This window comes from Danio rerio, chromosome 20 (assembly GCF_049306965.1).
Source record: "Danio rerio strain Tuebingen ecotype United States chromosome 20, GRCz12tu, whole genome shotgun sequence".
Taxonomy (NCBI): Eukaryota; Metazoa; Chordata; class Actinopteri; order Cypriniformes; family Danionidae; genus Danio; species Danio rerio.
Genome location: NC_133195.1, coordinates 42,845,829 through 42,864,023, shown reverse-complemented (window position 1 = coordinate 42,864,023; position 18,195 = coordinate 42,845,829). Strand labels below are relative to the sequence as shown.

General features: G+C 35.3%; 2 protein-coding genes across 5 annotated transcripts in view; one reads left to right on the top strand and one right to left on the bottom strand.

The window, feature by feature from the left end:
- esco2 (establishment of sister chromatid cohesion N-acetyltransferase 2) overlaps positions 1–18,195 on the bottom strand; it is a 365,881-nt gene that overhangs the window by 129,833 nt on the left and 217,853 nt on the right. The window lies entirely within an intron of this gene.
- The window catches only part of pex7 (peroxisomal biogenesis factor 7), a 61,835-nt gene that overhangs the window by 1,765 nt on the left and 41,875 nt on the right, over positions 1–18,195 (top strand). For all 4 annotated transcript variants that reach the window (XR_012395481.1, XR_012395482.1, XM_073932433.1 and 1 more), the window contains 3 exon segments: positions 1,184–1,334; positions 2,912–2,989; positions 4,133–4,241. Coding sequence is in view for 2 of the 4 variants with exons in the window: in XM_073932433.1 (XP_073788534.1) it covers positions 1,184–1,334; positions 2,912–2,989; positions 4,133–4,241 (338 nt within the window). In the remaining 2 variants the exon portion in view is untranslated.

Genomic DNA, 18,195 nt, shown 5'->3' with positions numbered 1-18,195 from the left:
ACCTTAAATAAAAAAATAGCTCATGATCGCGGCATCCTAAGTGCATATTTTAAAACTTTTCTGTTATAACAGCAAAGGAAAACCACCAGAATACATCAAAATGCTGTTGTAGTTGTAATTTCTATACGTTATAAAATTACAATTTCATTTAAGATTTATATAATTCCATGAACACTGTTTTGTATTCAGTTATGTGAACACACTTAAGACAGTCAGAGGAAATTACATAATTTATTGTAATTTTTAAAAAATTGATATTTTTATAACAAAACTGCATCAAATCGCTACAGAAGGGCTTCATTCACCCCCAGGAGCGTATGAGGCATGTTTTACTATAGATACATGTGCTGTTTTAAACTTGTACTGAAGAAATTTTCCAGTGTTTACTATCGAAGACAATTTTATATAATTAAATTAAACTCTGGATGGATTTATCAAAAGAAGTCATACACATCATGTGTCTCTTGTAGGTGAGTAAATGATGGGTTATATCACATTTTTGGTTGTACTAAACGTTTATTAAGTAAAAATCAAAAACAGGTTTCCCGGTGATGGGTTGTGGCTGGAAGGGCATCCGCTGACTAAAAAAACGTGCTGTATAAGTTGGCGGTTCATTTCGCTGTGGCGACCCCGGATTAACAGAATTAGTGTTTAACTTAATTTATGCACAAATATGTCACCCATATTTTGGTGCTTAATTTTCCTAATACTTAATTGAAAGAATTTAATACACTTTCTATGTATAAATAAAAGCATTTAGTTGACTGAGACAGACTTCAAAAAATTAAGATATGTAGTCTTTTAACCATCCACATAAAATGTCTCTAATAATAATCATAGCTGGAAAATAACCAATAATATATTTGCTCTAAAGGCAAATAAAGAAAATTGTAACATTGTGTCTATACAATATAAAAAATCAATCTGCAAATTTTCTGGAGTTAAACATTTTAGTTTGCACATACAGATTGGAAACATTTAAAATGACACATACAAGTCAGACCTTTAATACTTGTTCTGTGGTCTGTCCAATATAGTGGATGGGATTAATTGTCACAAAAATGTTACAGTCCAACTTTCTAGGCAAATCCTAATGTACAGTAGTCAAGGAGGAAAGGTCTAATCAGTAATGTGATGCATCATTAAGTAGAGCTTGAATCTCTTTTTTTTGCCTCATGGACAGTTTTGACTGGAACGATGGTCTTTTCGATGTGACATGGAGTGAGAACAATGAGCATGTGCTAGTGACCGGAGGAGGTGACGGATCTCTGCAGATCTGGGATACAGCCAATCCACAAGGTCTTCTGCAGGTGCTGAAAGGCCACACACAAGAGGTCAGTTCACAATCTCCACTTCTAAATGGGCATATTAGGGCTCTGTTTTCGCTGGTTTGTAATTGATCGCATTTAATTGTAATGCAGTAATGTGCACCTTTTATAAAGCTGCTTTGAAACAATAATTATTGTGAAAAGCGCTATACAAATAAACTTGAATTGAATTGAACTGGTGTGTTTTCGTATTAATTTTTTTTTTGCAATGGGTACATCTTGTGGTTTTGACCCAGATTTCAGGCTAGTGTACATTCTGGGGATATGTTGTTTATAATGAATGGCATAATAATTTTTTTTTATTATTAATTGTATTTTCGATTTTTGCCTTCTGAGTACTGGAAGATTTGAACTCAATTTATTACTAAACTTTTATATTATTATTATTATTATTATTATTATTATTATGCATTTCATATTATTATGTAATTTATATTTTGCATTTATATTATAAAAAATAAACATACAGTTTTGTACTGTAATTATTTAAGGGGTAGTTCACACAAAAATAAAAATTGCTCGCATTCAAGTATTTCTAAATGTTTCTTTATGAATCTTTTTCATCTGCTTACACAAAGCAGGATACTGTGAAGAATGTTGGGTCAAAGCAGCCAATATCATTTATATAGGAATAAAGAAATATTATGGAAGACAATAGCTATTTTTCCTTTCATTCTTCAGTATATCTTCCTTTGTGTTCAACAGAAAAAATTCAGACATGTTTGGAAAGACTTTAAAGGATCAGGAACTATCCAGACCACAGCATGTATTGGCTAAGAGTATAAAGTCAGAGAATGGTGTTAAATACTGGCCTTTCTCAAGCATGTGTTTTATCACCAATTTAGTTTTTTATTTATATAAACGATATATCTTGTGACAATGAAAAACTGACACTTAGCAAGTTTGCTGATGATATGGCTTTGGTGGGATGTGTAAAGTATACTCAGTTATTGGATGATTATTTACATTTTGTCAATTATGTAACAAGTTGGACAACAGAGAGTTCCTTGCAGCTTAATATTAGTAAGATGAAAGAAATGTGTTACAAACAAAATTAACGGGGAGGAAGCTAAACAGGTGAGTTCTTTTAAATATTTAGGTGTGGGGATTGACTTTCAATTCTCTTTTGATAAACTCGCCGAGAATGTTTTTGAAAAGGCTCAGCAATTGTTGAGTCTGTTAAGAAAACTGAGAAGTTTTTATATTGAGAAGGACATTTTGATTGTCATATATAAATCACTTATTGAATCTGTCCTTATTTTTAATATTGTATCTGGTATTGAAATTTTTGTATTTTATAACACAGTTTAATATATTTTTTCTTATAGCAAATGTGATTGTAGTGTTATTTAAATAATTGAATTATGGCTAAAATTTTGTGCTTTAATTCTATAGCTACTTTTAGCTTCTGAACTGCATTTTCAGCTGTGTAGTGTGGAGGGAGAACTTTTCTGGAAACAGCAGTATGGACATGTAGTATAGAGTTAATAATAATAAATATTTAAATGGAAATATATTAGTGAAAAGGTAAAGTTTTAGCACTTTAGAACCTCTGGACTGATGCAAATCCCCTCTTTTTATAGGTGTATTCAGTAGACTGGAGTCAAACACGTGCTGAAAACCTGCTAGTATCAGGATCTTGGGACCACACAGCCAAAGTGGTAAGCAGACTTTAGTTTAGAGGATGAATATACGCAGACAATTTTGCCATATTATAAATGTTAATTGCGAATAATTGCATTTAACTAACCATATAATCATGCATTGTTTAAATGCTAAATTAAATGTAATTGTGAAGATTTAAAAGGAAAACAGTCTTTATATACTAGAAAAATATGCAATATTGTTGTTGAATATTCCCATAATAATGTTTCTTATGATATAATATTTCCCCTAAAAAAGTACTGTTTTTGTTGCCAATGTTTTTAAATGCTTTATTTATTTAATGATATTAAAATAAATAGGTAAAACATATTTTTACATATAATTAATTCTAAATTGCTAATAAAAAAACTGTAGAAAGGTGCAAACATTTAGTCTTTTAAACAATATGAATGAGTAAAAAAATCAGCTGGTCTGTTGACTCTGATTGGCTGTTGTCATTTCTCTCTTGTCTTAACTCTCACAATAAGAATTTATTTTCAGCTCTGGTTTTACTTTTAGTCTGCTCCAGCCAATAGCAGAACAGCAACTAATGTGGAGATGGAGATAAAGATAGTTAGGCTCCCATCTAATTGGTCAAACTTTAATAAACAACCAATGCATAAATTAAATGTAATCCGTCACCAGCTGCGATATGTATATTCTATTGATATGAGATATGTATATTCAAATGTGCACTTTTATTTGATAATTGACCTAATCCTAACTGAAAAATGAAGAGAGGGTGGGACATAGAGTAGCCCCTCCTCTTATTAAAAAGTATCCAATAGTGTGTTGTTTTTATCACAGCTCTGCCAGTGGTGATTGAGTTCAAGCGCATCGAATGAAAAGCAAATGAGAAGCATCTTAAAGGGGACTAGTTGTGTCAAACAATATAGAGCATTTGATTGGTCAAGATAGATGAGAAACTGAAGTATGAGGTGACGTGGAAAAAAACGTTGATCCATTTAGACAGAAGTGACAAACTACAAGCTTTACATTTAACTCGGTCTTATATCTCCTAAGCGCAAATTTTGTCACTGTTTCGGAGCACACCAATATACTCTATAGATATCCTTTAAACTAGAAGACTGAAATGAACATCTAAGAAATGTATTACTGTACTGGAATGTATTTTATATCTGTGCTGTTTTTCTACAAAGTGGGATCCAGTGCAGTGTCAGTTAGTGAACTCCCTTCAGGGTCATGAGGGTGTCATCTACAGCACCATCTGGTCTCCTCATATCCCAGCATGCTTTGCTTCGGCCTCAGGTAGGAGAATGGCTTTTATTTATTTTTTCTGGAAATTTTGTGGTGCAGACCACATATATTATGTAGTCTGATAGATTGAGATGGCAATGTCAAAAAAGTGCCAATGACAGTGGATAGTTTTGCTTAGTATGTACTTAAAATACATAAATAAAAAATAACTCAAATATGCAAAAACAGATAATTTTCATTTTGTCGAGGGCTAAAATGATTCGTTGAGTAATTATCAGTAAATCAACTTTATTATTTAGACTCAAGGCCCAATAAATTAATAAAAACACACAAACAAGCAAACAAACAGCAAAGGTAACAGAAGACAAAACAATTATACAATTAACAGAGTTCATTCATTCATTTTCTTTTCGGCTTAGTCCATTTATTAATCAGGGGTCACCACAGCGGAATGAACCACCAACTTATCCAGCATATGTTTTACACAGCGGATGCCCTTCCAGCTGCAACCCAACACTGACACACACCCATGCACTCATTCACACACATACACTACGGAAAATTTAGCCTACCCAATTTATCTATACCACGTCTTTGGACTGTGGGGGAAACTGGAGCACCCGGAGGTAACCCACGTGAACACGCGGAGAACATGCAAACTCTACACAGAAATGCGAACTGACCCAGCCAAGGCTCGAACCAGTGACCTTCTTGCTTTGAGGCGAACGTGCCACCCACTGCGCTACCGCACCGCTCAATTAACAGAGTTAAAGAAGAAAATTCACAGTCAAGAAAACTTCCCACATTTCCCATTATTTAAGGGTATAGTGTTTGATTTTAGATACAGCCACATACTCCACATTTCCCCCCTGTGCTTATATTAACATGTTACTATTACTATAGGCTCCTCAGCACCAGGACAAAAATATATTATAGCCAAAAATATGTAAATGTATAAAAGTATATACCTGTGCAACATAAGAATAGAAAGCAAAATTGAAAAAAGGAACCAAATCTGCCTGTCTTTTTTTCTCTTGTGTGTCTAGTATTGCTCTTTAATAAAGATACCGTTAATCTGATTACTTGATTGAATTAATAGAAAACTCAAATACTCAAATAATTAATAACAACAGCCCTAATTTTGTTGATAGCTGGTGCAATATGGGTGAAGTCCTTGGCAACATTGAAATCCTTGACACTAGTAAATCTTATTGTATCAGTCAGTTACAGTTTTTCTTAGTCGCTTTGGTACATTTCTCAGATCAGAATTAAAATTCTCAAAACTACCTGTTCAATCTTCACATTATGGTGTTAGTTGTGCACATCAGAATAGCAGTTTATCATTCTTTTGAACAAGTTGCAAATGCTTTTGTACATCTATGCAAATGATTACGTGCAATTCTTTGACATTTCCTACTTTATCAGTTGCTTATGTCATGTTGATCAAAATTTATTATTTTGGTCTCTGCTGAATAGTCTTACCTCCATTTAATCATTTGTTCGTGGCATAAGTTTTTACATGCAAAATGGCTGAATAGGTTGTCATAATATTTTGCCATAATGCATTTTTCTATACATTTCCATTAAACTTTTTTCCTAAATCTGTCTGGATTTGGTAAATTTCTCCAAGGTGAGTCTTGACTTTTTCTAATAAAGGTGCATCTGAAAGGAGATTGTCCTATGTTCACATTTCTACTGTTGTTTTGTTTTTTCTTTGTGCTATGCACTACTATCATTTCATTTCTGTATCACAATGACCAGATCTGCCAACAAATTACAGTACAAACAGCAAAATTTGCCATAATTCACATGCGAACGCCCCTCCAGATTACACTGATATATTGACAACATGACTAAATTGAGTCTTATTCATACACAATGACACAAGGACTTGTCGTTCAGAGGGCACTGACTTGTTCATTGATACAGAAATGTAGTTTTGAAAGAAGTTAGTTCATCTCTCAAAACCACATTTCTGTATCAATGAACAAGTCAGTGCCGTCTGAATGACAAGGATTTTGAGCAAGAGACTAGCTTTTGTGAATAATCCAGCTAATTGTATGCACTGTTTTGAGAAATGCGCTTACTGTTTTGTTAATTTCAATTCTGATCTGAGAAATGTAACAAAGTAACTGGGAAAACCTGTAAATCTCAGTCTGTAGCACCATTTTACGTTCTGATTTCCTTCAGTATAACTGCCAAAATAAAGAATTTCAAGTGTATTTTCATTCATTCATTCATTCATTTTCTTTTCGGCTTAGTCCCTTTATTAATCTGGGGTCGCCACAGCGGAATGAACCGCCAACTTATCCAGCATTTGTTTTCCTTCCAGCTGCAACCCATCTCTGGGAAACAAGTGTAGATTGATATTGTTTTATTTTCATCTATACACTGTAAAAACAAGTTGACTAAAATAATGCAAGTAAACCCATTGTAACTTGGAACTGTTCAGTTGACTTAGCTTTATAATTATGCAAATTGCACTTACTTTTTTAAAGCCAACTAATCCCTTTTTATGGTGTCAGACTATTTTAGCACATCTGTTTTCAAATAACTTGTGTAATTATTACAATAATACATATTTGGTGCATCATTAGGTCTATAAAATCTCCAGTTATAGCCTGTATTGAATTTAGAAGTCACACGAGTCTGGAAGATCAGATTTATTTTACGGTATGTCATTTTGCTAGATGCAGAAAAGCTGGTTAAAAAGCAAATACAATAAAGGTGTATTGGAAAAAAGTGATTTGTTTACTTTTATTAAAAAAATGTAATACAATTTGCATAGTTATAAGAATTTAGTCAACTTAACAGTTCCAAGTTACAATGAATTTACTACTTACATTATTTTTGTAAAGTCAACTTGTTGCTTTTAAGGCAATTGGTTTACTCGCTTTAAGTAACAAATCACTTTTTACAGTGTATTAGTCACTGTAAAACCCAACAGTCAACTTTATCAAATGAAGTGAGTGTAGTTAACTCAAAATTGACTGAAAGTCATTTGAAGACTTTTGAACTCAGTGTTGAAGGTAATGAGTTCATTTAATATCTCATAACTTCAACTTAAATGAAATAAGTACTCAATACTTATATAGATTAGTTTTTGTAACTCAAATGGTTTGTAGCAATCAGTTTCCTCAAATAGTTTAAGTTGCCTTAACTTGTTGGTTTTTACAGTACTCAGCTGGTTTGAGTTTTCTTCATTTATTGGCTTTTACTGTGCTCAAAATGCTTCATTTACCCAAATGGTATAAGTTCACAGTACTCATTAGAATTAATTTTTAAACTTAAATGGTTTGTTGCAATCAGCGTTACCTTAGGTTTTTGGGTTTTACATTGTAGTATCATTCACCCTTTAATACCCCCATTCACCCCATGAGGTCAGCATTTAGCTTTGCTATCGTCCTCTAACGGTATGTCTAATAAATCTTTTTTTATTTTGATTAGGGTTTTCATTATAATTTATTTATATGCTACAGTTAATTTGACAGAAAATAGTGCAAAAAATGTTTACGCTCTCTGACTATTGTGCTTTTCAGTTCAAAGTAATCAATGGGGTTATTTGACACTATGAAACAATTGCATGATCTGTTTTGTGACATTTAAACATTTTTTCGTAATCAACAGAGCAGTGCCAGCTTTGACATTATGTGTTGAGAAAATTAACAAAAGCACATTCATAGTAGAAGTATCATCACGTCATGATCGCGTCATCTTTCTTTTCCTTTCTATTTTGGTTTTCAGCTCTAGCCGAGTATGCATGGTGTGTGTGTGCGCACTTGTGTTATAAAGACTCACAAGGGCCTCACGAGCACACTTCTTTTTTAGATGTTGCAGGGACTGATGACCACATTACAGCTCTAAACCACACGTCTTTTGCCATTGTGTTCACCAGCTCAAACGAATCTGCTGTGATTTTATCAGAAGCACACAGGCCTGCAGCGAACACACTGTAGCTCTAAGAATTGTGCAGTCATTTTGTATTTCAAAAAACAGAAATACATTTGTTTATAAACAATTTTGACTAAAGGTCACTGGAGTGCCTGTCTGTTGTCTAGTTTGCATGTTTCCCCCATGTTCGCGTGGGTTTTCTCCGGGTGCTCCAATTTTCCCCATAGGTGAATTTGCTGAAACAAAAATTGGCCGTAGTGTATGAGTGCATGTGTTAATGTTTCCTAGTACTGTTTTAAGGGCATCCACTGTGTAAAACATATGCCGGAATAGTTGGCGGTTCATTCCGCAGTGGCGACCCATGATAAATAAGGGACTAAGCTGAAGGAAATTGAATGAATAAATGATATTTGACCAGGAATATTGCACCTCTCATAGTGCATCAGACACTGAAGATGCACATACACACGTGAAGCTCATTTATGGTTGTTTCATATTAATTTAAGCCCTCCTCGGGAGCTGAAGTAACAATCACAGGCTCCTGCGCTGATGGAGGACCCTTTTCTTTTGCTATTAGATGTTGACACCACGTGTGTAATGAGATGTGTCTGAAAATCAATATTAAACCCCCAGCACCGTGGCAAACGCTGAATGTGATCATGGCAAAAGTGGTTTCCATGAAATGCCGCCTCAGCAAAGATGCTTAAGTTATAGATATGCTGGCCTTTTTCCCATCATGGAAACCACTTGTATAAGCATACGACATAAATCCAACATCAGTCTTTTACTTGGTGTGTATGGAGCAACTTTACACTGTTAGAAGCACATTTTGTAAGCCTGATGTAAATGAACTAAACTTCATTCAAACATATAAGTTGCAGGTTTGTGGAAATACAATCTGACCTGATCTGTCTTTGCACTGACGTCAACATCTTCACGTGGCTTCAAATAAATGAACCACAGTAGCTTGCAGGTCTTTTGCGATGCATTAAAAAGTATGGCATTTAGCTGTAAATGCTTGTTCATTCATGCTATGAATATTTGGATAACAGTGATGCTTTATTTATGCGGACAGTTAAAGCCCTCCTGTGAACTCATAAAGCTGTTTCAATAATTTTTCAACACGTTTAACAGAGAAAAGACATTTCTGTTATATATTTGTTTAGAGAAATTCCTGTTTCTTTTTATTTGGCTGGAATACAGTAAATACTTTTAAGGTCAATAGTGTTATTAAAAAGTCGACAAACTTGGTTGGTAATAAAAATGCACAACCAACAGTATCTGAGGTTTTCGCTAAATTTACTAAGTACAAGCGTAAAAGCGAAAAACTGAAGCAGTGTACTGACTCTGTGACACGTTACCTGATAGATTAAAAAAACAAAAAGTCAGTAGACAGAGACGAGATTAATTAAATTTCACATTTAACAACAAAAGTGAGACGCGCACTGCTCTCTGGGGTTTTGTGCTCAAACTGCCTGGAGCTCAGATATCTGTATATGCTGCAGCGCATGCTTGTGTGTGTGTGTGTGTGTGTGTGTGTGTGTGTGTGTGTGTGTGTGTGTGTGTGTGTGTGTGTGTGTGTGTGTGTGTGTGTGTGTGTGCGTGCGTGCGTGCGTGCGTGCGTGCGTGCGTGCGTGCGTGCGTGGTCATGTGATGTTTACTTTTATCTACAAAAGGTGAACTCTAGCTTGGCTCTATAACAGAGATGCCCAAAGTTGGCCCATTGTAACCTTTGATTTGGCCCACCAACCCATATGAGAGGAGAGCGAGTATGATGGAGAGGCTTGGGGCGAATGCTTTTAACATAGAGATTGTCATTTTCTTATTTGACATTACGTTTTTGTTAGTTTTATTGCTGAGCTACAAAAAAGCAAAGTGAGATTAAATGTTTCAATAAATGTTGTAAATAAATCTAGTTTTTTAAAATGTAAATACTGTCACTCGACAAACTTGCAGAAGACACCGGCAGTGTAATTCTGTTATAAATGAGATTGTTTTGTTTTTACTGTAGTAAGTTCATTATATTACTATATTAGTTAAAGAGCCCATATTATGGGTTTTTGAAAATTCCCCTCCATGTAGTGTGTAACACAGCTCTAAGTGAAGTGAAGTATCCAGCTAAGGCTTAAATCTGTAAGAATACAGTGTTTAAAACGGTTGATTCATCTATAAAAGAGTCGACTCATAGTGCTTCAAACGAGTCGCCTTGATACCGACTCATTAGGTGTTTCGCCATGACGTACGAACGAAACCAAGTTATTCACGTGCACGCGCAAACCCGGGAGATTTCAAACCTGAGGCCCCGCCCTCTGACGCAGAAACCCAGACACACACACACACCCACAAACACACGCACACCCACAAACACACACACACAAACATGCCGGTCGATTGAAGTAACACTGCAGATGGACATTATATTGAGTCTCTACCCAAAGATGAAACATCAGCATTATAACCAAGCAGTTGGAAACTTCTGGAAGCTACATGCTACAAAGAATACTTCATCTGAGTTTGTTAAAGGAAGGATCAGTAAAGAGTAACTGATGGACGTCAGGATGGGTTTCTTCCATTTCTCAAGTGTAAGTACGTGCGGTTAAAGTTGTTGCCTCGTTTACTCTAGCTTGCAAATGTATTGTTTGTTACTTGTAACCGCGTGTACTGTATCAGGTTAACTGGATATATTATCTTATCGCGTGCAAAGTCACGTTAAAAACGCGACGCTTGCTGTTTGTTTATGGAGCTCCGTGCTAGAGTTCTGCTCCCGCGATTTATTCGGAAATTTATTCCCGCGCCGCAGAAATCTGGCGCGGGGACAGCCGCGGGAATAAATTTCCGAATAAATCGCGGGAGCGGTCGGTAACGGGTTTAATTTGGGACGGGAGCGGGCTGTCTAGCAATATCACGGATATTGCTATGCGAATTAGAAAGAGAGAGTCTGCGTGGTGCTTGTGTGTGTGTTAGTGCGCACGCGCGCGTATGAGAGAGAGAGAGAGAGAGAGAGAGAGAGCGAACGAACGAACGAGCTTTGTGTGCTTTGTGCTGTGTGTGTGTGTTTATACAGACAGCTTGGCTGTCTGGACTGTATACTGGGTGATTTTTGGTTGTGTTCTCCGCTCTAGCGGGACCGGGCGCGGCGGGCAGAAAACGGAGCGGGTTCTCAGGCTAAAACCTGGCGGGTGCGGGCGGAAGCGGGAGCGTTGTCATCCGGAGGTGTGTGTGTGTTTTTGTGTGTGTGTGGTATGGCGAGTACACGACTGTCTCCTTCGTTCGGTTATCCGTGGCACTATCCACTCGCCATAGTGTGGCAGCTAAAATCCACGCCTACACTATCGAGCGTGTATGAACTGTGATTACTTTTTAAATTGCTGATTAGCTATTGGCCATTTCCCTCTCTGACTGAAGGCAGTCGACCAATCGCGACAGACTGTCATCGGTCCAATCAGCGCAGATTAGCTCCGCGCTAAGGAGGGGTTTGGGAACAAATGAATCACTGGACGATTCATACAGGAGTCGCTGGGATAATTAGGTAAAAATAAATGCAGATTATAAGACCACGAAAGTGTTTTTTGACCTTGCATGCATATTAGACTGTTGTTGGAGACCCTTACAACCAGGATATGACCCTATTTCATGTATAATATGGGCTCTTTAATATAAAGCAATTTTTTTTAGTCATGTTTAAACATTATTTAATAAATTAGGAAATTACCCATGTCAACCATATTTACTTTCAGCCCACTAGCCTCAATCAAGTCTGGTTTTTGTCCCTTTATAAAGAAAAGTTTGGGCAGCCTTTCTCTATAAGATTCTTTCTGTGAGCCTATCAGCATTTCGAATGCAAGAATGAGGACCAATCAGGATCAGCTTTCTTTGTCATTTCGTCCCCGACTGCTCTGTTGAAGATGGGAAAGATCAGAAAGAAACACAAAATCAGAGTCGACTAAATAATGCTGCACCACGCAAAATTGAGAAGAAACCTGAAAGATGTGTGTAAATGTGAGGACTTAGAAGCATTTTTGACATTGAGATGAAAGGTTAAATTTTACATTGTTCAAAAAGACAGTTATTACAAAAAATGTTATATAAATATTTTCATTTGTGTATATATAGTCAATGAGGCATTTTCAGTGTTTATTAAACTCATTTGCTCATTTTCTGTTTTCTTTTAAAAGTCTTTAAGCCTTGAAGGGCAAAATACTATTTAATTCATGGGACATATAATTCAGTAAATAAAATTTAATAGTTCATATACAGCATTTCATTCAATAAAGATTACCATATTAATTGCATAGATTTAACAGCTGCACTAGATAAAATATTTAGCACAGCCTTCTATGCTTAACAAGAAAAAACATTCATCCTAAAACATTAAATAAATGTTATAGAAAGCAAACATTTACTTTTTGAAGCATCAACATATTGTTACAACACCAATTTATTTTGAAGTAATGCTTCAATTAATGATCTGCCAGACAGGACCTTATAATTCCAAGCGAAAAATGTCTTGGTAACACTTTACAATAAGGTTAATTAGTTAATTCATTTACTAACATGAACTAATCATGAACAACACATGTACTGCATTTATTAATCATAAATAAACATTTACTAATGCATTATTAACATCCAAGTCCATGCTTGTTAACATTAGTTAATGCACCATGAGTTAACATGAACTCACAATGAACAACTATATTTTTATTAACTAACGTTAACTAGCATGAACAAATATAGTAGTAAATGTATTGTTCATTGTTTGTTCATGTTAGTAAATGCATTAATTAACATTAACTAATGAACCTTCTTGTAAAGTGTGACCAATGTCTTTTTAGAACTAGAAGCTATGATCTTCATTTGCCCTGTTTTTTTTACCGCAATTTGCAAATGTGAGAGAATTTTGATCATTTACGTTTAGTGTACATTTAGGGTCTCTTTCGTGTTAATGGATGAAAAAGAACTGTTACACACATATTGTTTGCAATATAGGATGCCAAATCTTTGAAGCTTAATATTTTAAAATCTTTCAGAACACAGATAGAGCCTTATAATTTTAAGGTGACAAATTATTATCAGCTGTGATCATGACAAAATACATTAAATTAGTTTTTAGTAATTTGTTATTAAAACGTTTATGTTCAAAAATCTGTTAGAAAAGAGGATTTTCTCAATTAAACAGCACTTGAAAATGAATTAATTTCACTGGAGGACTAATAACTGTATATGTGATTCTGGACCAAAAAAAAGTTTATCTTGTGTTGCACAAGTACATTTTTTGCAATAGCAAACATACACCGTATGGCTCAATATGGTCGATTTTTATTTTATGTAAAAAAATTGGTGATTAATTCCACTGTGGTGACCCTTTGATAAATAAGGAAATAAGCCAAAGAAAAATGAATGAATAGTAATGTGAATTGCTAAGCATTTCATTTAGACACCTTTAAAAAAATTCAAAATAATATTCCAGATGCTCAAATAGTTTTTTCTCAACCAAATATTGTCCTGTTCTTACAAACCAAATATAAAAAGCTTTTTATTCAGCTGATTTAAAATTTTAATTTCAGAAAATTGATCATCAAGGTCCAGGGTCACACACACTCACTGGCCCCTTCAGTAGGGACATCTGTTCAGCTGCTCATTAATACAAATATCTAATCAGCAAACACAAGGCAGCACCACAATGCATTTAGGCATGTAGACATGGTCAAGACAATCAGGTTTTGTCTCATGGAAAAAACAAGATTTCGAATGGGAAAGTAAGGTCATTTAAGTGACTTTAAATGTGGTATGGTTGTTGGTGCCAGTAATCAGAAACTGCTGATCTACTGGGGTTTTCATTTTTCATTGTACACATTTTTGAGGAAATAGATTTCAGAGGAATGACATGGTGTTTAGTACTGTTTTTATGAATATGACACTGAGTTCACTAAACTCAAATGACCTCCACAGTTAGATCTCAATCCAGTAGAGTACCATTGGGAGTTGCAGCCAACAAATCATTTCAGTATGGGCTAAAAATGCCGGCCATGATTAATTAAAGGGACAGTATGTAAATTTCACCATTAGAGAGTGCGTATTCACAATAAACAAAGGAATAGTTGGTGAAGTCTAGATAGGATTGGTCGGAAGTGTGATATGCACATTAAGCAGTAATGCAGCATTTTTTATGATACAGTAGAACATTAATTATGTCTTCAGTTCGCCTAAACGCCCACCCCCCGCTCCTCAGTTAGTCTTTAGTTCGCGCCGCCTGAAACCCCCACCCCCCGCTCCGCTCTTCATTTGGTGGCACCTATACCACCCCTGACCCACCGTGCACAATGGTCAAATTGACCGCATACATTTAAGCATCCACTACATTTTCTATGGCTTTAAATATCTGTGCTTCTGTTGCCTAGCAACTTTCTGGTAAGAAAAAAACACAACTTCCTGATAACGACACTACACTACAGTGAGGTACTTGAGTTATGTTCCTTCACATGCAGTTTAGTAACTTGTACACATATTCCAGACCCCATAGTTTTTCATGATTTTTTTTGTAATTTATTATTATTAATTTATTTATTTTTATTAATTTTTTTTTGGTGGGAATTCCCTGAAATTTTTGGACAATTTTGCAATTAAAAAGAAAAATATAAGTATAAAAAATCATTAATATATATATATATATATATATAAATATATATATATATATATATATATATATATATATATATATATATATATATATATATATATATACAGTTGAATTCAGAATTATTAGCTCCCTTTAAACTTTTTTCCTCTTTTTTAAATATTTCCCAAAACAGATTCAGAAAGTTTTTACAGTATGTCTCATAATGATTTTTTCTTCTGGAGAAAGTCTTATTTGTTTTATTTCGACCAAAATAAAAGCAGTTTTTAATTTTTTTAAACACCATTTTAGGGTCAAAATTATTAGCCCCTTTAAGCTATATATTTTTTCAATAGTCTAAAGAACAAACCATCGTTATACAAAGACTTTCCTAATTACCCTAACCTGCCTAGTTAACCTAATTAACCAAGTTAAGCCTTTAAATGTCACATTAAGCTGTCTAGAAGTGTCTTGAAAAATATCTAGTCAAATATTATCTGCTGTCATCATGGCAAAGATAAAATAAATCAGTTATTAGAAATGAGTTATTAAATCTATTATGATCAGAAATGTGTTGAAAACATCTTCTCTCCATTAAACAGAAATTGGGGAAAAAATAAACAAGCGGTCTAATAATTCAGGGGGGGTAAATAATTTGGTCTTCAAATATTTATTTATTTATTTATTTATTTATTTATTCAGCATATTAAGATGTGCAATCTGACACAATAGCCCCTTTCACACATACAGACCTAGGCAATTTTCCGGAAAGGTTGTATGTGTGAACAGGCCCTTTTTGAAAATACCGGTAAATTCGTTCTGGCTATTTTCCGGAAAGAGAAGTTGTAACATTACCGGTAATTTGCCGGAATGCTGCGCTGTGTAAATGCAGAAGGAAGATTGCCGTAAAGAGCGCGTCCACGTCTAGAACGTGCTGACGTGAGACACTTGCTTTAGCCAATCAGAACAGTCAGACGCATTCACGTGCGCCCGGTTTATGAGAATAAATACCTTTGAATGTTTTTCCAGACACCTTTAGGTGCTAGATGTTAGTCAGATAACGTTTCTATGTTCCTTCTTAATGCTAACTGTGTAAATAATTATCGATAAAATGTTTATGATAATTTGTTGTTTGTTTACCTTCAAGCTTTGCGTGTGCCCGTGAGCGCTTATCATGTACATCTCGACATGCGAAAGTGTTCCTCTATATGTTTTCATTGGAGTTGTACTCAATACTGATCCATCCAAAGAGTTTGTAATGTAGTCAAATGTTTACAAACACAAGCGCAGCCGTTTAGAGGTCATTTCGGGTTAATGATGTCAGAATTTACCGGCATTTTGCGATGGATGTGTGAATGCTCTTTTCCGGAAAAATTCCGTAACGTCCTCGCCTGTGTGAACAGCGCTTTTTTGAATGTACCGGTAAAGTCGTTCCGGAAATTTTCCAGATATTTACCGGTATCACTGTGTGAAAGGGGCTAATGACACAAAACAAAAAAATAAAGCCTCTTTATTTTGGTCTCTTGTCAAGAGAATGTATCTAAAACCTATCTAATATCTAGTATCTAGTAATATCTAGTATCTAATATCTTGGTATTAAGCCAAAGAAAGGTTGTATAACACTTAGTTTTATCCACGTTTTTACTTGCTTTTCTCAAATTTCACTCCCTGAAGCATCTGACATCAGGTACCTCGCTCAGGACATGCGTTAGGGCTTTCCACCACCCGTAATACACCTAAAACACGGATTACCGTAAAACTCGTCAATGGCAGGAAAGCATTTTCACTCGTCAACTGCAGGAAAAAGTTAAACGTGTAAAGCACAAATAATGTCCTTCAATTCGGTCATGTCCAGCGGCCGTCATCCTTCAACCAACCTCCATCATTGTAAGCTGCTTGCTTTTCTGTCTGTTCCATTGCTCTGTTTGTTAGATGCTTGCTCCCACTTTCTTTTGCAGTCTGAATCATGTTAAACGCACAAATTGCCCAATTCGCACCACAGGATGTCTGATCGCATCAATCCAGCACTTCATCCGCATCTGCTTACTGCACAAATGCAAAACATTTCCCCTCACTCTCATGTACTTTTTAGATTGTGAGGGCGCAGGTGAGACGTCATTTTTCAAGAGACACTTAAATACATCACGTGTGCTGCGTATGCAACCTCTACAAATCATTTAAAACAGTTAATGGCAAACTGATGGTTTGGAATTGGATCTTTTATGAGATTATTTACATTTTTTGAGATTATTTTGAGTATAAATTAAGAATTTTGCCAGATTGCAAAACTTTGAGCATTTTTGTTGATTTTGCATTGGGGCAAAAAGATTGTATTTTTAGGGCACTTCATTACATGATAACAGAAAATCATACCGTCCCGAACAGAAACTTGCAACAATTACCCTGCCTCCGAGCTCTTCTGATTGGCCCACTGCTGTGGAACTGACAGTGATGAGCTGCGCTGTGTGTGAAAGTTGAAGTTCTTTCAACTTAACAGGGATCTAAAAAACACGAGACGTGAGCGTAACGGATATTGAAAAACAATAAGAAAAGTAATGCATTGGAGGGAAAAACGCACTCTGTGTGAACGGCCCCTAAGTTCTGACAGTAAAAGTGGCTATAATACATAAAGCAAGGTATACCTAAAAAAAAAAAAAAAAAGCAGTAAATGTATACATACATTGCTTATTTAGTATTGTGTAAATAGTGGTAGTACCCTAATATTTTAATCTTACTTAGATTTTTTTCCAATCTGATAATGTAGTCAACGTGGTCTCTTTGAAGAGACTATTTCAGCACGTCCCTTATCAGGGATTTCAGCTCCCCTCTCTATCCAGTGATAGCTGTAGCCTGGGCTTCTCTGGCTGGGATGCCAGGAAATCTTTCATTTGAAATGCTTACATGCCAGCAATCTCAGTAAGAGATCTTTTCAGCTATAATTAAAATAAAAGTGCCTAGAGCGGGCCACGTTTCAAAGTTATTTTTAAACTGGAGCTCATTGAAAAACTGGCATAATTAATATTGCTTAAAACCTGCAAACCAAGCTGCCTCCTTCACATTGATGCCTTTTTATGACATTTTCTGAAATATTATCATCAGCTTTTGAGTGGTGTGGTCCTTGGGATTCAGAGATACTGATTTGAATAAAGACTATAAATACTGAAAATATTTAGGTTTTTCTTGAGATTTAATGAATTAATGAAAAAAGCAATTTAATTTCATGGTGGATTTTCATTTTGAATATTTTAATAAGCATCTGTAGCCGAATTAAAAGATGATAATAAGTACTTGAAGAAATAGAACATCCAAATAATGAGACCATTCACTTGTTTAAACGTTTTTGAGTTTCTTCTGATTAATACAAAAGCAGATATTTTGAAAAATGTTGGTATCTCTTACCCATTAGTTGCACCTAAAGCGAGCGAGCCAGTGTGGGCCAGTTGTGTTACCACAGTCACTTCCGGGGCCTGATCCGGCCAAAGTGAGGCTTCCACAGGG